The 20,397-nt window shown below is 38.3% G+C and overlaps 1 protein-coding gene across 13 annotated transcripts in view; it reads left to right on the forward strand.

The window, feature by feature from the left end:
* Positions 1–20,397, forward strand: part of LOC105491091 (nuclear receptor corepressor 1) — a 187,895-nt gene that overhangs the window by 29,329 nt on the left and 138,169 nt on the right. For all 13 annotated transcript variants that reach the window (XM_011757257.3, XM_011757246.3, XM_011757250.3 and 10 more), the window contains exons 3-4: positions 2,828–2,961; positions 17,452–17,644. In XM_011757257.3, coding sequence (XP_011755559.1) covers positions 2,828–2,961; positions 17,452–17,644 — 327 coding nt within the window. The remainder of the gene's footprint in view (positions 1–2,827; positions 2,962–17,451; positions 17,645–20,397) is intronic.

The raw sequence follows: 20,397 nt of genomic DNA on the forward strand, positions 1-20,397 counted from the left end.
GTAACCCTCTCACCTTGGCCTCCCAACGTGCTAAGATTACAGGCGTGAGCTACCATGCCCGGCCTACCATTTTATTTATTTTTTATTTATTTATTTTTTTACAAACCCTTGTGATGAGGGCTGACTTTTTTTTTTTATTAAAAAAAACAAAACAAAACAGAATCTCGCTCTGTCGCCGAGGCTGGAGTTCAGTGACTTGGTCTTGGCTCACTGCAACGTCTTTCTCCCAGGTTCAAGCGATTCTCCTGCCTCAGCCTCTGGAGTAGCTGGGATTACATGTGCCTGCCACCATGCCTGGCTAGTTTTTGTATTTTTAGTAGAGATGGGATTTCACCATGTTGGCCAGGCTGGTCTTGAACTCCTGACCTCAAGTGATCTGCCTACCTTGGCCTCCCAAAGTTCTGGGATTACAAGCGTGAGCCATAGCACCTGGCCTATTTGATTGTTTTTGAGAATATTATTATTATTTTCTAAGTCCTTTTTATTTTTATCTACTGTTTTACCTGTTTCCTTGGATGTAAATTCTTTTTTGTTTTGGTGCCTTTGAAAAAACTTTTTTTTTTTTTTTTTTTTTTTTTTTTGTGAGACAGAGTCTTGCACTTTTGTCTGGGCTGGAGTGCAATGGTAAGGTCTCGGCTCACTGCAGCCTCCGCCTCCCAGGTTCACGTGATTCTCCTGCCTCAGTCTCCTGAGTAGCTGGGATTACAGGAGCACGCCACCACGCCCAGCTAATTTTTTGTATTTTTAGTAGAGACGGGGTTTCGTTATGTTGGCCAGGCTGTTCTCAAACTCCTGACCTTGTGATCTGCCCGCCTTGGCCTCCCAAAGTGCTGGGATTACGGGCGTGAGCCACCGTGCCAGGCTGAAAAAGTTTTTTAAATGGTTTTGTTTTTTATGTATTCAACTTTATATCTGAGATTTCTTCTTAGACTATGAGTTATTTTTCACTCATAACTTACAGAGAAGGGCTCTCAATGGCTTTATCTACCCCCTGTTTTATCCTGGACAGCACACTTTTATCTGTTTATGATTTTTAAAACATTTTTGTTGACACAGAATTCATATAACAGAAAATTTACCATTTTAAAGTATATAATATAGCAGCTTTTAATATATTCATTATATTGTGCAACTATCACCATTACCCGATTTCAGGATATCTCCATCACCTGCAACGAAACCCCATACCTAATAGCAGTTTCAGTTCTCCTCCTCTCCCCATCTTTTGGCAGCCACCAGTTCATTTTCTGTTTCTATGGATTTGTTGCCTTTTCTTTTCTTTTTTTTTTTTTTGTTTTCTTTTTAAATACAGTGTCTTGCTCTGTCACCCAGGCTGGAGTGCAGTGACGCAGTCGGAGCTCACTGCAGCCTCTAACTCTTGGGCTCAAGTGATCCTCCCGCCTTAGCCTACCGAGTAGCTGGGACGTGCCACAATGCCTGGCTAATTTTTAAATATATTTTTTGTAGAGTTGAAGTCTCACTATGTTGCCCAGACTAGTCTTGAATCTCTGGGGTCAAGCAATCTGCCCACCTTGGCCTCCCAAAGTGTTGGGATTACAGACGTGAGCCATAGCACCCAGGCTGGATTTGCTTATTATAGACATTTTATATAAATGGAATAATAATATGCGACCTTTTGTGCGTGGCCTTTTTTTTTTTTTAAACTTAGTATAATGTTTTCTATGTTCATCTGTGTTCTAGCATGTGTTCTAGCATCTCTTCTTTTTTAAGGCTGAATGATATTCAGTTGTATGGTTATACTACATTTTGTTTATTTGTTCATTAGTTGATGGACATTTTGGTTGTTTTTTGTTTTTATTTTTTGGCTATTGTGAATAATGCACCCATGAAAAATTGTTTACTAGGTTTTGTGTGTGGTTTTATGTACTTGCAATTCTTTGGGGTATATACCTAAGACTGGAGTTCCTAACTTATTTAGTAATTTAGTAATTCTGTGTTTTTCTGTTTATGATTGAGTTAGCACAATAGATTTGTTGAAAATAAGTTTTTGCCAAAAAACAAAAACAAAGGAAAGGTACAAAAACAAACACAAAAAACGCACCTAGTTTTGATGGGAAAAACTACTACTCTTAACTAGCAGGTTGATTCTCCGGACTTCAGTTTCTTCATTGTAGGTGTGGAAGGATTTGATTAGACTTCCATGACCCTTCTTCCAGCTTACTCATTATGAATTTAGTATTGGAATGCTTTTTAGGATTTCTTTTTTTTTTTTTTTTTTTTTTTGAGACGGAGTCTCACGCTGTTGCCCAGGCTGGAGTGCAGTGGCGCGATCTCGGCTCACTGCAAGCTCCGCCTCCCGGGTTCCTGCCATTCTCCTGCCTCAGCCTCCTGAGTAGCTGGGACTACAGGCGCCCGCCACCGCGCCCGGCTAATTTTTTGTATTTTTAGTAGAGACGGGGTTTCACTGTGGTCTCGATCTCCTGACCTTGTGATCCGCCCGCCTCGGCCTCCCAAAGTGCTGGGATTACAGGCTTGAGCCACCGCGCCCGGCCAGGATTTCATATTGAACACGTGAGTTTGAGATTTTACTGACGTGAGTAATACGGATTGGGAGTTATTGTAATTTGTTATTAGAGGAATGAATCAATATAGATTAAACTTGAAATTTCATTTTGGATTATTTTTAATGATACACGGTTAAAATGTTGATTATTTTAAGGAGAAGATTATGTCAATGAAGGATTGAAATAGTCATTGCTCTTTCTTTCCATACTTAGTGGTCCATAACTACCTTTATACTTGCTTTGATTTCATGATGCTGTTCAGTTTTTGGTTAACAACTGATGTATGATTATTTTAATACTAGGAGTTCGCAGTCCCTGATTATCGTTCTTCTCATCTTGAAGTGAGTCAGGCATCACAGCTTTTGCAGCAACAGCAGCAGCAACAGCTTCGAAGGCGACCTTCCTTGCTTTCAGAATTTCACCCAGGTTCTGACAGGTAATGAGGTTTCTTTTATGTTTCTATTTAGGATTATAACTGTGAAGTATACAAGTTTGTCATTATTTTATATTTTTACTTTTTATTAACCAAGCCATGACTGGTCATTTATAGTTTACATTTTGAATTCTTTCTTGTTGGTTGGTTGCAGTAGTTAACAAGCTCTTAAAACTTGTTTCCTTAGTTTGCCATTAATATTATATAGTAGAAAGGCAGTAAACCCCCTGGTCACCTGTGTGTCCTTGGTTATGTTCATAGACTTGGGCTGCACATTAGAACCACCTGGGATGCCCAAGTCTCATCACAAAACACTTAAATCAATCTCTGGGGTTGGGCCCAGGCTTTATTTTATCGCGGAAGTTTTTCTGGTAATTCTGATTTGCAGCTAGGGTTTCCAATCAGTGATCTCAACTCTTCAAGCTTTAGTTTTCCCTCCTATAGAAATGGAGATAATAGTGGCATTGTCCTCAACTGATAGTAAATATTCTATCAGATAATGTAGGTCCTGTAAAATGCATGGTGGGTTCTCTTTTTCCTCAGTGTCCTTACCATCTCTGCTTGCTTTTACTTCATTCTCATTCTGAAAGTTGTGTGTTTTTGTTTTTTTTGAGACGGGATCTTTGTAGCTCTGTTGCCCAGGCTGGAGTGCAGTGGCATGATCGTGGCTTATTGCAGCCTCAGCCCCCTGGGCTCAAGTGATTCTCCCACCTTAGTTTCCCAGTCCAGGCAAATTTTGTAATTTTTGTAGAGACAGGATTTCGCCATGTTGAGGCGAAATTGAAGGAGTCTTGAACTCCTGAGCTCAAGTGATCCGCCCACCCCTACCTCCCAAAATAGTTAATTCTTTTTTTTTTTTTGAGAAGGAGTCTCGCTCTGTCACTCAGGCTGGAGTGCAGTGGCATGATCTCAGCTCACTGCAACGTCTGTCTCCAGGGTTCAAGTGATTCTCATGCCTCAGCTTCCTAAATAGCTGGGATTACAGGTGTACACCACCACACCCAGCTAGTTTTTGTATTTTTAGTAGAGACGGAGTTTTGCCATGTTGACCAGGCTGGTCTTGAATTCCTGGCCTCAAGTGATCTGCCTGCTTTGGCCTCCCAAAGTGTCGGGATCACAGGCATGAGCCACTGCACCTGGCCAGGGTTTTTTTTTTAAATTGCGTGTGTTTAAGGCATACAGCATGTTGTTACGGGATATGTATAGATAATAAAAAGGTCACTATGGTGAAGCAAATTAACGTATCCATCATCTCACAAAGTTATTTATTTTTGCTTTTTGGTTTTTTTTTTTACTCTTATGGCTGGACCAACTAAAATCTACTCATTTATCATGAATCCCAGATACAGCACAATATTATTGCCTGTAGTCCTCATGTTGTACACAAGAACTCTAGACTTGTTCATTCTATATATCTGCTACTTTACATCCTCTGACTTTCAGAGGATGGAAATTTTCTTTCCACCTCCTGCCCCTGGTAACCACTGTTACCACTGTTTTGTTCTCTTTGTAGAGTTCCTTTTTTTTTTTTTTTTTTTTTTTTTTAAAGATTCCACATATAAATGAAATCATGCAATATTTTACTTTCTGTGTCTGGTTTATTTCACATAGCATAATGTCCTCCAGGCTTATCCATGTTGTGGAAGGCAAGATCTCTTTTTTTTTGGGGGGGGGTGGTGAATAATATTCCATAGTATATATATACCACAGTTTATGATTCATTCATTGACAGACACTTAGATTGTTTTTATATCTTGGCTATTGTGAATAATGCTGCAATAAACATGGGAGTGCAGTTATCTTTACAAGATGGTGATTTCATTTCCTTTGGGTATATATCCAGAAGAAGGATTGCCGGGTCATATGGTAGTTCTATTTTTAATTTCTTTAGGAACTTCCATACTGTTTTTCATAATGGTTGTACTAATTTACATTACCACCAGCAGTGTACAAGAGTTCTTTTTTCTTCATACCCTCGTTAATATTTGTTATCTTTTGACTTTTTGGTAATAACTATCCTAATGGGTGTGAGAGTATCTCATAGTGCTTTTAATATACAGTTCCCTGATGACTAATGATACTGAACATCTTTTCATATACCTGTTGGTGATTTTTGTGTTTTCTTTTGAGAAATGTCTATTCAGGTCTTCTGCCCATTTTGAAATCAGGTTGTTTCTCTGCTATTGAGTTTTATGAGTTCTTTATAAATTCTGGATATTAATCCCTTAGCAGATACATAGTTTACAAATATGTTTTCCGTGTCTACAGGCTGCTGACTCATTTTGTTTTCAGAAGCTTTTTAGTTTGATGTAGTCCCATTTACATATTTGTGCTTTTGTGGCCTGACCTTTTGATATGCAAAAAATCATTGCCAAGGTCAGTGTCCTGGAGTTTTCTCTTGCAGGACTTTTATAGTTTCTGATCTTATATTTAAGTCTTTTATCCATTTCGAGTTGATTTTTGTGTATGGTGTAAAACAAGGGTCTAATTTCGTTCTTTTGCATCTGGATATCTAGTTTTCCCAGCATTATTGAAGAGACTACCCTTTCCCCATTGTGTTGCTGTGGTGCCCTTGTCAAAAGTTAGGCGGCCATATGTTTAGACTTATTTCTGGGCTTTCTATTCTAATGATCAGTGTGTCTGTTTTTATGCCAATACCATATTGTTTTGATTACTGTAACTTGGTAATACAATTTTAAATCAGGAAGTGTGATGCCTCTTTGTTTTTCTTTTTCAGAATTGATTTTGCTATTGGGGGTCTTTCATACACTTCCATGTGAATTTTAGGGTTTTTTTCTATTTATGTGAAAAACGCCATTGGGATTTTAATAAGGATTGTGTTGAATCTGTACTGTATATTTCTTTGGGTTGTGTGTACATTTTTGCAACATTCTTCTGATCCATGAGCACATGATATCTCTTCATTTATTTGTGGCTTGAGTTTCTTTAATCAGTGTTTTATAGTTTTCAGTATACAGATTTTTCACCTCCTTGGTTAAATTTATTTAAATGTTTTTTAAAACTCTGTCATAAATTGTTTCCTTGATTTCTTTGTCAGTTAGGTTGTTATTTGTGTATAAGACTGCTGTTGATTTTGTATCCTGCAACTGTACTGGATTCATTTATTCTAACAGTTTTTTTTAAATGTGTGGAATCTTGGGGAACTTTTATATGTAGGATTGTGTCATCTGCAAATAGAGATATTTTTACTTAGGATGCCTTTTATTTCTTTTATTATTATTATTTTTTGTTTGGTTGCTCTTGCTAGTACTTCTAGTACTATGTTGAATAGAAGCGTTTGCCACTGCTTCTAATCAACATAGTACTAGATGGGAAAAGGATCCCATCCTTACCTTTCATGGTATCTTAGTGGAAAATCTTTCAGTTTTTCCCTTTTGATTATGTTGTTAGTTGTGGAATTTTCCCAAATGGCCTTTATTTATGTTAAGGAACTTTCGTTTTCCTAAGCTGTTGAGTTTTTTAAGTCAAGAAAAGATTTTGGACTTTGTTGAATGCTTTTTCTGCAGCAGTTAAGATGATGTGTTTTGTTTTTGTTTTTACTTCTCTTCTTTTTACCAATAGGATATTTTATATTGTCGTTTTTTTCTTCTTGAATATTTATTTCTTCTCCTCAGTAAAATTTTTTTGCTAACGTATTTATTCTTAATAGCATTTTACTTACTGATGACTCTCATATATTTCTGCTACAAATACATATAGAAATTTTGGGCCAGGCACTGTGGCTTACGCCTGTAATCCCAGCACTTTGGGAGACCAAGGCGGGCGGACCACGAGGTCGGGAGATTGAGACCATCCTGGCTAACATGGTGAAACACCATCTCTACTAAAAATACAAAAAAATTAGCTGGGCGTGGTGGCGGGCACCTGTAGGCTCAGCCACTCTGGAGGCTGAGGCAGGAGAATGGCATGAACCCGGGAGGCGGAGCTTACAGTGAGCCAAGATTGTGCCACTGGACTCCAGCCTGGGCGACAGAGTGAGACTCCATCTCAAAAATAAATAAATAAATAAATAAATAAATAAATAAATAAATAAAATAAATTTATTTAAATTTTCTGTGATTTTAGGCCCTGAGTGTTTAAAAGTTTTACTCTGGATTAAGTTATGACAATTAGTAGTAGTAGATCATCGAACAAAAAAGCATAAATATATGTATACATTTTATTTATATTATTATTAAAAGCAAAAAGTAAAATCTTATTAAAAACATCTCTTTTAATGAGAGAGGACTGGTTTCCCTTCCCCCAATTATTGTAATTTTTGAGTACTAATTACTGGAAACAGGCAGGCTTCTATGTGAATACTATTCCAATTTTTATTTTTTTTAAACAATGAATAATGTTCATATAAGTAGGTAGAAGTGGAATAAATTTTGTAGCTGCAATTTTGCTTAATTCTCTGAGTGCCTTCCAATTTCTAGACCAACAATCACAATTATCTGATGTCTAAAATTATTTTTTTGATCTTTCAGCTAAAATACAGTTTCTCCTTTGATACAAAAGCAAAGAATTAGAAACCACTTGGTTTGGAAAAAAGTTTGTTACCCATACTTTTGCTATTCTCTTCTTTCAGTATTGACATCATCATTTCGAATTGTTCTTTTGCAGTACTGGAGGTTTAGTTTTATTAGTTTTTCACTTTTTTTATTATCTAGGATAGAGGTTGCCAAACTAAGGCTAGTTAGTGCTGACCATATCTTGCCTGTCCTGTTTTTGTTGAGCCCTCAAGTTAAGAATGATTTTTTACATTTATGTGTTAAAATAAATTTTATTTTGTATATTTGAGGTTTACATGATGTTATGGAATACACATAATTTAGCCAATGAACATGCCTGTCATCTCACATCTCACATATTTTGTTTTGGTGATGAACAGCTAAAATCTATCCATTTAGCAAAAATCCCTGATATAATATAATTGTATTAACTTTAGTTCTCATGTTATACATTAGATCTCTAGACTTGTTCATCCTACACATCTGCTATTTTGTATCTTTTGACCTGCATCTCCTTATTTCCCCATCCCCAACTGGTAAACCACTGTTTCATTCTCTAGCCCTGTGTAATTGAGTGCCTTTTTTTTTTTTTTTTTTTAAATATTTCATATATAGGGGAGATCATGCAATATTTTTCTTTTTGTGTCTGGCTTATTTCAGCATGGTTTCAGCGTGGTCCATCCACGTTATGGCATATGAAAGGATTTTTTTCTTTTTTAAAGCTGAATAATATTTTATATACATATATATACACACACACACACATACACACATATACACATACATACATATGTATACACACACACATCACATTTTCTTTTTTTTTTTTTTAGACAGAGTCTCACTCTGTCACCCAAGCTGAAGTGCAATGGTGCAACCTTGGTTCACTGCAACCTCCACTCCTGGGTTCAGGCTATTCTCCTGCCTCAGCCTCTGGACTAGCTGGGACTACAGGCACGTGCCACCATGCCCAGCTAATTTTTGTATTTTTAGTAGAGATGAGGTTTCGCCATGTTGGCGAGGCTGGTCTCGAACTGTGGACCTCAAGTGATCCACCCACCTCAGCCTCCCAAAGTGCAGGGATTACAGGTGTGAGCCACTGTGCCTGGCTTGCACATTTTCTTTATCCATTCATCTGTCAGTGGGCATCTAGGTTGTTTCTATATATTAACTATTGTGAATGATGCTGCCGTGAACATGGGAGTGTAGATATCTGGTGGTTGTTTTTTTTTCTTTTGAGATAGGGTCTTGCTTTACCACTCAGGCTGGAGTACAGTGGCATGATCATGACTCGCTGCAGCCTGGACCTCCCAGGCTCAAATGATCCTCCCACCACAGCCTCCCAGGTAGCTGGCACCACAGGTGCATGCCACAGTGGCATGTTAATTTTGTATTTTTTGTAGAGACAGGGTCTCACTATATCCAGGCTGGCCTTGAACTCCTGGCCTCAAGCGATCCTTCTGCCTCGGCCTCCCAAAGTGCTAGGATTACAAGCATGAACCTCTGAGCCCAGCCCAGATATCTTTACGAGGTGGTGACTTCATTCCTTTTGAGTATACAACCAGAAGAGGGACTGCTGGGTCTATAGTAGTTCTATTTTTAATTTCTTTGGAACCTTTCATACTGTTTTCCATAATGGCTATAACAATCTACATTCCCACTAACAATATACTAGGGTTCCCTTTTCTCCATACCTTTGCCAACATTTGTTATCTTTTGTCTTTTGGAGAATAGCCATCCTTACAGGTGTGAGGTGAGATCTCATTGTAGTTTTAATTTGCGTTTCCATTGTGATTAGTGATATAGAGCGCCATTTTATATATCTCTTGGCCATTTTTATGTTTCTTTGGAGAAGTGTCTGTTTAGGTCCTTTTCCCATTGTTTTCACTTCTCTTAATATATCACATTGATTGATTTGTGTGTGTTAAACCAGTCTTGCATGCCGGGGTAAATCCCACTTGCTAGTGGTTTGTAATCTTCGTGATGTGTTGTTGAATTCAGTTTGTTAATATTTTATTAAGGATTTTTGCATCAGTGTTCATTAGAGAGATTGGCCTCTAGTTTTGTTTTCTTGTGATGTCCTTGACTTAGATATCAACCTAAATGCCATTGACTTAGATATGCTGGCCTCATATAATGTGTTGGGAAATATTCCCTCTAGCTCTATTTTTTGGAAGAGTTTAGGAGGAGTTGGTAGATATTTTTCTTTGACTATTCAGTACAGTTCTGCCATGAAGCCTTCAGATCCTGGAGTTTTCTTTGTTGAGAAGTTTTTGATTACTTCTTCAGCCTCTTCATTCGTTATTGGTCTGTTCAGGCTTTCTACTTCTGCCTAACTCAATCTTGGTAGGTTGTATTTTTCTAGGAATTTATCCATTTCCTCTAGGTTATCCAATTTACTGACATATAATGGTTCATATAGTTCCTTATGATCCTTTTCATTTCTGAGGCATCTGTTGTAATTTCTTCATTTTCTTTCTTTATTTTATTTATATGAATTCTAAGGTATTTTGAAATATAATTACCTTGATAAATTTCCTTTCTGATTTCAGCAATTTTATAAGGTACCTGATTTCCCATTTCAAAAATATGCTCACTGTTTAGGTTCTAAGATGATCAAAGATTTGAAATATAATATTATTTTTTTTGAGATGGAGTCTCACTCTGTTGCACAGGCTGGGGTACAGTGGCGTAATTTTGGCTCACTGCAATCTCTGCCTCTCATGTTCAGGCGATTCTTCTGTCTCAGGCTCCGATTAGCTGGAACTACAGGCACTACAAAAAAAAAATACTTTTTTTGTATTTTTAGTAGAAACAGGGTCTCACCGTGTTGGCCAACCTGGTCTCAAACTCCTGATGACCTCAGGTGATCCCCCGCATCAGCCTCCCAAAGTGCTACGATTATAGGCGTGAGCTACCACTCCCAGCCTAAAATTATTATATAATACATTTCTTGGTTAAGTTTGGAGAGAGAATTCAGATTACTTGTCCCCTGATACCTAAAAAATATACAAAAATATTTATTTTTCAAAAAGGCTAAAAATTTACCCTTTTATGAACAAGGAAAGGCATATAGCTATTGTCAAAAACTTGGAAAAGTGGGATTCACAGAAAGAATTACAAGTATCTTGAATGACTTGGCCTCCTATTTTCTATTTTTTTTTTTTTTTTTTTTGAGACGGAGTGTCGCTCTGTCGCCCAGGCTGGAGTGCGGTGGCACGATCTCGGCTCACTGCAAGCTCCACCTCCCGGGTTCACGCCATTCTCCTGCCTCAGCCTCCCGAGTAGCTGGGTCTACAGGCGCCCGCCACCGCAACCGGCCAATTTTTTTTTGGTGTTTTTAGTAGAGACGAAGTTTCACCGTGTTAGCCAGGATGGTCTCGATCTCCTGACCTCGTGATCCACCCGTCTCGGCCTCCCAAAGTGCTGGGATTACAGGCTTGAGCCACCGCACCCAGCCTATTTTATTTTTTTGAGACAGAGTTTCGCTCTTTTTGCCCAAGCTGGAGTGCAGTGGTGCAATCTCTGCCTCCCAGGTTCACGGGATTCTCATGCCTCAGCTTTAAGAGTCGCTGAGATTACAGGTGCCTGCCTCCATGACCGGCTAATTTTATATTTTTAGTAGAGGTGGGATTTCACCATGTTGGCCAGGCTAGTTTCGAGCTCCTGACCTCAGGTGATCCGCCTGCCTCAGCCTCCCAAAGTGCTGGGATTACAGGCGTGAGCCACTGTGCCCAGTGAACATGAGTTTTTAGAAAAGAAAATTTTAAAAAAGCGATATTGAAGAAAATAAGTTAGTGAAATCCTAGGATTTCTCATGAATATTCCTTGATTGGAGAAAATTTAAATTGGTGGTGGTGAATGGTTTGCTTGAGAATTCCCATTATGCCATCCTGGTTTCTTAACAGCTGCAGAAAGGACAGTTGGGATGTGCCATTCTGTAAAGTGATGAGCCAGAACCTTCTGGAGTGGTCTACATGTCTGGCTGGTAGAGGGGGCCAGAGTCCTTAGCAAAGGCAGTGACAGCCCTAACCAAGATTTTTCCTCCTTTGCCCCACTTCCTTGCTCCCTCGGGTCGTAGAACAGTATATAGGAAGCCATACCCAGTCTTCCGTTTGCAGAGAAGATGAACACATGCCAGAAAAAGTGAGAACAATCAAGGAGAACCTACCCAGACTATCCCACACCGAGAGAAAGGCTGCCACAATGTACCTGAGCAGGAGGGTGGGGAATGGCACAAACAAGGTGAATATATTCCTAGAGAAGAAAATTAAAGCAACACAGTATGCCAAAAATAAAATCACCACGTGTAAGAAACATAAAGAGCATGCCTCGTAAGTGCTATGCACTATAAAAGAACTTAAATAATGAAGTATTCAAAAACAAAATGATAAGACAGACAAATGGGCTAAGTGTAGTTCAGACATTTGACTGCCCTCGAGATATAAAATGAGAAAGAAAAGGAATAAAGTAGATGTGGCTTAAGGTAAACCTTGTCTTAGAACAAAGTCTTGATATAATTAGAGTGAGTACAGAAGAAAAGGACAAAGATTAAGACAATTAGAACTTGTAGGGAGGACAAATAAAGATCATCCAGGATACTGTAAGAACATGTTTTTGAGGTGGAAAACCTGATAAAGGAACAGTAACAATATTCATAATACAGAAATTCCCCATAAAGTTAAGGAAGAATCGATAGAATCTATAGATTGATAAAACACCTTGTTCCAGGAAAAATTTGTACAGAAAGAATGATCCATACCAAGACAGATCATGGTTAAGGAATTAAATGGCGAGGATAACTAAAAGAATTAGGAAGTCAGGAAACAAAATAAATGCTCCACAAGGTGGAAGAATCAGGCTGCAAACGTCTATATAGCAGAATTGAGTGACTGAAGATAGTGGAGCAATAGCTACAACGTTCTGAGTAAAAGAAATTGATATTCAAGAATATTATACCAGACAGTTTAACAATAAAAGCAACAGGCAGATGTTCTTAGACATGAAAGCACTGAGCAATTATAGCATCTAAAACTGAAAGAGGCCGAGTGTGGTGGCTCACACCTGCAATCCCAGCACTTTGGGAGGCCAAGGCAGGCGTATCACCTGAGGTCAGGAGTTAAAGACCAGCCTCACCAACATGGTGAAACCCTGTCTCTACTGAAAATATAAAAAATTGCCGGGAGTGGTGGCGCACGCCTATAATCTCAGCTACTCTAGAGTCTGAGGCAGGAGAATTGCTTGAACCCAGGAGGTGGAGGTTGCAGTGAGCCAAGATTGTACCACTGTACTGTTGCCTGGGAGACAGAGCGATACTCTGTCTCAAATAAAACAAAACAAATCAAAACAAACCAACCAACCTGAAAGAATTTCTTTTTCTTTCTTTTCTTTTTGTTTGTTATTTTTTTTGAGACGGAGTTTTGCTCTTGTTGCTCAGGCTGGAGTGCAATGATGCGATCTTGGCTCACTGAAACCTCCGCTTCCTGGGTTCAAGTGATTCTCCTGCCTCAGCCTCCCGAGTAGCTGGGATTATGGGCATGCGCCCTCACACCTGGCTAAATTTTTTGTATTTTTAGTAGAGATGGGGTTTCTCCATGTTGGCCAGGCTGGTCTCGAACTCCTGACCTCAGGCGATCCACCTGCCTCGGCCTCCCAAAGTGCTGGGATTATAGGCATGAGCCACTGCACCTGGCCTGAGAATTTCTTGATGACCGATTCCAGCCAAATAAAGAATGGATGCCACGGTAAGAGGATTGGTAGTAAGCCATAAACCCATCTTTTTTGTTTGTTTGTTTGTTTGTTTTTAAAGAGACAAAGTCTCCAAATTCCTGGGCTCAAGTGATCCTCCTGCCTCAGTCTTCTGAGTAGCTGGGATTACAGGCGCATGGCATTGTGCCTGACTAATTTTTTTTTTTTTGTAGAGACAGAGTTGCTATGTTGCCCAGACTGGTCTCAAAACTTCCAGCCTCAAGCGATCCTCCTGACTTGGCCCCCGAAAATGATGGGAAACATGTGTGAGCCACTACATCTGGCAACTAGGGCACAGGAAAATTAAGGAAAACATTGAGTATGGAACATTCTCTTTTTATCAAGAAATCAGACTGCTTTAGAATTCTTTAAAATTCAAACGATAAAGTGTAGTTATTTAAATGTGTTTTGTAATTTTAATTTGTTTTAAAGATGTTTAAGGTTGGTGTTACTAGATGACAAAAGTCAGTAAAATGGGGAACTTTACAAAGTTTGCAAGCCTACAGAGTTTTGTTTTTGTTTTTGTTTTTGTTTTTTTAAAGACATGAGTCTCGCTTCATCGCCCAGACTGTTGTGTTGTGCAGTGGCATGATCTTAACTCACTTCAACCTCTGCCTCCCGGGTTCAAGTGATTCTCCTGCCTCAGGTTCCCGAGTAGCTGGGACTACATGTGCGCACCACCACGCCCGGCTAATTTTTGTATTTTTTGTAGAGACAGGCTTTCACCTTATTGGCCAGGCTGGTCTCGAACTCTTGACCTCAAGCGATCCACCTATCTTGGCCTCTCAAAGTCTTGGGATTACAGGCATGAGCCACGGCATCCGACCCTACAAAGATTTCTTTATATGAAAATTTGGTGTTAGGTTTTGTTTTGTTTTGATTTGGTATACCACATTTTATTTATCTATTTTCATCAGCTGATGGGTGTTTGGATCATTTTTACTTTTTGACAATTATGAATAATTCTGTGAACATTCATGTACAAGTTTTTGTTTGGGCATATATTTTCCTTTCTGTTGGTTAGATACCTAGGAGTGGAATTGCTGGGTCATATGGTAACTCTATGTTTATTTAACTATTTGAGAAACTACCAGATCATTTTCGAAGTGTACCATTCTACTGGTGTTAATTTTAAAAGGCAAATACATTAATTTAAATTGGAGATTTCATGCTTAGTTGTACCAGAACTCCTAATATTAAATTGTACTTAGCAAAGATTTTCGTAGTTTATTTAAATTTCTGAGATTTTATACATTATATATTTATTTATGGCTGAGTAGGTTTGTTCTTCTAAAAAGGATTGGCGGGCTGAAATGGGAAGTAGTCTGATTTCTAGATAGAAAAGGAGCATTCCATACTCACTGTTTTCTTAATTGTCCTGTTCCTTGGTTTCCTTAGTTTCTTCTCCAGTACTGGGTATGGTATATCTCAACTTCTAGCTTTGATAAATCTCAGAGGCAGAGTTGCTGGAAATGAAATGTCATACTTGAAAATTATGCTTTTGTCGGTTATGTTCTAACTGAGGGGGCAACTGAGGGTGGAAGTCCAGGTAAGGCATTACTTGGGTAGATTACCTCTGGCCTTAGTGGAGGATGAATCTTTTGATTATAATAGCTTTGTAGTAAGCTTTAAAAGGTGAAGTGTGAGTTTTCCAACTTTGTTCTTTTCCAAGATTGTTTGGCTGTTTGTAATCCCTTGAGATTCCATATGAATTTTGTGATGACTTTTTCTGTTTCTGCAAAACAAGCCAATGGCATTTGATAGAGATTACATTGAATCCACAGGTTGCTTTGTGTAGTATTGTCATTTTAATGACATTGTCTTCCAACATACGAATTTGAGATTTCTTACTATGTATTAAGTCTTTTATTTCTTCGAGCAATGTTTTGTGGTTTTCAGCGTTTAAAGTTGTAAGCCTCCTTGGTCAAATTTATTCCTAGCTATGTTCTTTTGGGTGCTCTTATAAATGTATTGTTTTTGTTTTTTGAGACAGAGTTCCACTGTTATTGCCCAGGCTGGAGTGCATGGCACGATCTCGGCTCACTGCAACCTCTGCCTCCTGGGTTGAAGTGATTCTCCCGCCTCAGCCTCCTGAATAGCTGGGATTGCAGGCGTGTGCCACCACGTCCGGCTAATTTTGTATTTTTTAGTAGTGATGGGTTTCTCTATGGTGGTCAGGCTGGTTTCGAACTCTCCATATCAGATAATCCGCCCGCCCCGGCCTCCCAAAGTGCTGGGATGACAGGCATGAGCCACCGCACCTGGCATAAATGTATTGTTTTTAAAGTTTCATGTTTGGATTGTTTAATGCTAGTGTATAGAATACAACCGAATTTTGTGTGTTGATTTTGTGTCCTGCAACTTCGATGTATTTATTTGTTAGCTCTAATAGTTTTTTTTGCCAATTCTTAGGGTGCTACATATGGAATCATGTTGTCTTGAATAAAAATGCTTATTTCTTTTTAATTTGGATACCTTTTATTTCTTTTTCTTTCCTAGTGCTCTGACAATAATTTCCAATATCATATTGAATATAAATGGTGAATGCAGTCATCTTTGTCTTGTTCCTGAAGTTTTCCACCCCATCATTTTTTGTGATGTCACTCTGAATTTTAAGATAATGGGATTCTATGTGTTGAATGAGATTTAAAATTTTGAAGTATAATAATTTTTACAGAATTTAGCATTCAGGCCAGGTGCGGTGGCTCATGCCTGTAATCTCAGCACTTTGGGAGGCTGAGGCAGGTGGATTGCTTGAGCTCAGGAGTTTAAGACCAGCCTGGGCAATGTAGCGAGATCTCATCTCTACAAAAATTAGCCCGGCATGTTAGCTCTCGCCTGTAATCACAGCTACTGGGGAGGCTGAGGCAGGATAATCACTTGAATCTGGGAGGTGGAGATTGCAGTGAGCCAAGATGGGGCACTCCAGCCTGGGCCTCCAAAAGCAAATGAACAAACAAACAAGGAATTTAGCATTCATTTCATTGTCTGTCCTTCATATGAAACCTAGTGATTCTGTTTTCAATGAAATATTGCTTTACAAAGCATTAGTTTACAGGTTGTCTGTGAGATACAATATCACCTCTGTAAACATCTGGTAGAAAATGAAAAGTCAAATTAATGAGCACTCACGAGCAGGACTCAACAATACATCCTGTAAAGAAATAAAAGATTCTGATCTTCAAGTCGTGTATTTAGGGAAACTAGACAGAATACATGTTTTGGGGGCCAGGATGATGTTTTAGAAGCAATGTTGGATTTCTCCTCAAGATACTTGTCTTTAAGACTGAATCGTGGCCGGGCGCGGTGGCTCAAGCCTGTAATCCCAGCACTTTGGGAGGCCGAGGCGGGTGGATCACGAGGTCAGGAGATCGAGACCATCCTGGCTAACATGGTGAAACCCCGTCTCTACTAAAAATACAAAAAAACTAGCCGGGCGTGGTGGCGGGCGCCTGTAGTCCCAGCTACTCGGGAGGCTGAGGCAGGAGAATGGCGTGAACCTGGGAGGCGGAGCTTGCAGTGAGCCGAGATCGCGCCACTGCACTCGAGCCTAGGTGACACAGCGCGAGACTCCGTCTCAAAAAAAAAAAAAAAAAAAAAAAAAAGACTGAATCGTACCTCATAACTGAAGTCATTTCTCTTTCTATGTAGCGGTAGCTGGGAGAGTTTTATTTCTTGCTTGTTTTTATTATTAGTTGAAAAATGGTGGCTCTTCTGGTTTATATTATCCCAAATTTAATTATTATGGCATTTTAACATTTAAAAATATTAGTTTATAGATATTCTTCAGCAACTAAATTTTCTGCAAATGTTTTGTTTTGTCTTTCACTTCCAGATTAGTTTTTAACCCTCTCCTCAAACATTTTTTTTTAAGACGGAGTCTCATACTGTTGCCCAGGCTGTAGTGCAGTGGTGCCATCTCAGCTCACTGCAACCTCCACCTCCCAGGTTCAAGCAATTCTCCTGCCTCAGCCTCCTGAGTAGCTGGGATTACAGGGGCCTGCTACCACGCCCAACTAATTCAAACCTTTTTTAGAAATTAGAATTGAAGTTGAATGGTACTATAGTGAGGTATATATTCTTTGGGGGTGGGAACAGAAGGGGTACGGGTTCACTTTGAATGCAAGCATGACTTTTTCATTTATTATTTCAAAGTCTATCCAGGGATATTAGCAGGGAGTTGTACATCACTTACAAATTTTCAAGTGTTTATTTTCTTTGTATGTATTAGGCCTCAAGAAAGGAGAACTGGTTATGAACCGTTTCATCCAGGCCCATCCCCAGTGGATCATGATTCACTGGAATCGAAGCGACCACGGCTGGAACAGGTTTCTGATTCTCATTTTCAGCGTGTCAGTGCTGCGGTTTTGCCTTTAGTGCACCCACTGCCAGAAGGGCTGAGGTCTTCTGCAGATGCTAAGAAGGTAAATATTTGTTCTCTTACCCTGTGGAGTTGTAGGTTTGTAATGTTTGTTTAGTTGTATTCATGCATAGCATCTCAAAGAAAGTCCAGTGACGCCAGTCTCTAAAGGTTAGTGGTATGGGAAAGTAAAAATTTTGTTAAACAAAGCTAGAAACCACAGATGAGTGCTCCAGACTGCTAAAGTGAGCACTTTTGCCTTTTTGGTAAATGAAAACAATCCAAGAAGACTGCTCCCGTAAAGAAGAATTTCTATTAAATAATGCTCAAGCATTTTTGTATTGGCTTGCTGGCTATAAAATGTGGTCAGAGGTACTCAAGACTACTAGTTTTGTTAAATCTTAATTAAATTTTAAATAAGTCCCTTAAATTTAGTAGCAGTTTATTAACTGCTATATGGGAGAAAACACATCTAGGTTAGGTTTAATTGTGCTTATAAGTTTTATACAAAAAGAATTGTTCCTAATTTATATAAGTAATACATACTTATAGAAAACTTGGAAAATACAGAGGAAAAAAGTTACTTGTAATCCTATAACTTGGAGATAATGACCCTCCCCCAGTTTTATTGTGGAATAAAACTTGTATATATTTATGGTGATATTTATACAGTGTGATATTTTGATATATGTATACATTGGGAAACACATCAAGCTAATTAACATATCACCTCACATAGTTTTTTTTTTTGTGGTAAGAACATTTAAAATCCACTCTTAGCAATTTTTAAGTATATAATACATATTGTTAGCTATAGTTGCCATGCTGCACAAAAATAACAAGTTTTAATATTTGGCTATATTTTGTGATATTTCAAACAATGAGAGTTCTATTAATAACTTTCCCCATGCACTTATTTTTATTTACCCATCTTTTGTGAAATGTTTGCTCATGTATTATGTCCTTGTTTTGTTGCTGTGTTTACCTTTTTCTTTCTTTTTGTTTTTTTTTTTTTGAAATGGAGTCTCGCTCTATACCCCAGGCTCCCAGGCTGGAGTGCAGTGGTGCAATCTCGGCTCACTGCAACCTCTGCCTCCTGGGTCCTGGTTTAAGCAATTCTCCTGCCTCAGCCTCCCGAGTAGCTGGGATTACAGGGATGCACCACCATGCCCAGCTAATTTTTGTATTTTTAGTAGAGACAGGGTTTCACCATGTTGGCTAGGCTGGTCTCTTGAACTCCTGACTTCATGATCCACCCACCTTGGCCTCCCAAAGTGCTGGGATTACAGGTGTGAGCCACCGCGCCTGGCCTATGTTGACCTTTTTCAGCCCTCTGCTTTGCTTATTATTAATTCTGCAGATTAGGAAGTGCCTGACACTTAGTAGATACAGAATAAATATTTGTCATAGAAAGAACAAATGAATTTAAAAAACTCTTAAAACAGTAAAGTGTTAACCTTTTTATTAACATATACTAATATTTTTCCCAATGTCTTTTTGTTTCAGTTTTTCTTTTTTTTAAAGCATACTGAAGTTTAAAATGTTTTTACTGTCATCAAATCTTTTTTCTATAATGTTTATTAACGTTTATGCCTAATTGCCCTTTCTTCCCTGGTATCAGGTAAATAAGTACCCACGCATTTTCTTTGAGTTTTCATGCAATGAAGAATAATTTAAAAGATAGTAAATGTTACGTACAATTTATTTTCAAATAGTTCAGGCAAAATGAAGTTATATACACACACACACACATACACACCCCCGAACACACACACAGAAAGCAAATATATTAACTACTGGTGAATCTAGATAAAGGATAAATGAGTGTCCATTATACTGTTCCTTCAACTCTTAAGTAAATTTGAAATTTTTCAAAATAGTAAGTTGGATGGGGAAAAATTCTTTGCCATAAGCTAGAAATTAGCTAAGCGCCTAGGTGTTTTGTGACCCACCTTATCATGTAAAATATCTTGATCATACAGTAGTCTGTGAGGTTTATAAGAAATGTTCTGCTGCATTAAAAAAAAAAGAAATTTAAAAATATAGTGAATAAAGGTCATCTTCCATGGCTGAATACATGACCACAAATGTAATTTATAACTATAGAATTTTGTTTTTTAGCAGAAAAGTGTCTTAAAAACTCATTCATTAAAATGGGACGTGTCATGTTGTAGTGTGACCCATTTCCATGTTATAATTAAGAAACTGGATGTTCAGAAAAATTAAGTGACCTAGGTAGTACCTCCTGAGTTGGAATTAACCCAGGACCCCTGACTCTAGTCCTGCTTTTTTCCCCCTAAAGTGTAAACCATGGCTACTACTACTAACTAATACTTCTCCTTCCGTCTTCCTCTCCCCATTCTCTCCCAACTGCCCACCTCCAGAAGTAAGGATTTAAAAAGAACTGACATTTGTTATATATATATTTTTAAATGTTAAGCCTAGGTATATCATTTATAGAAGAGTTGAATAAGCTTGAAAGAAAAAATTACCTACAGTTTTGCCACTTAAAAGTTATTAACATTTTCATGTTGATTCTTCCCTATTTCTATGTGTAGTATTTTAATATTAATTTTGTGGGGTATTTTTTTTTTTTTTTTTTTGCTATTCCTTGTGGAACAGGGCTAACCCACAGGCGGTGTATCCAAAGTCAGCCTGTATGACTATTTTAATGTGCTCACTTTGTACATTCTGTTTAACTTTACTTTTGCTTAAATACGTGCTTAGCTTCTTTTTGTGCCAATAAGTTTACAACTGTATTGTTAGTGGCTGCTTAGTATTCCACATATGAATAAATAAAGTTCATTGATTAAGTAA

This window comes from Macaca nemestrina, chromosome 17, assembly GCF_043159975.1.
Source record: "Macaca nemestrina isolate mMacNem1 chromosome 17, mMacNem.hap1, whole genome shotgun sequence".
NCBI lineage: Eukaryota > Metazoa > Chordata > Mammalia > Primates > Cercopithecidae > Macaca > Macaca nemestrina.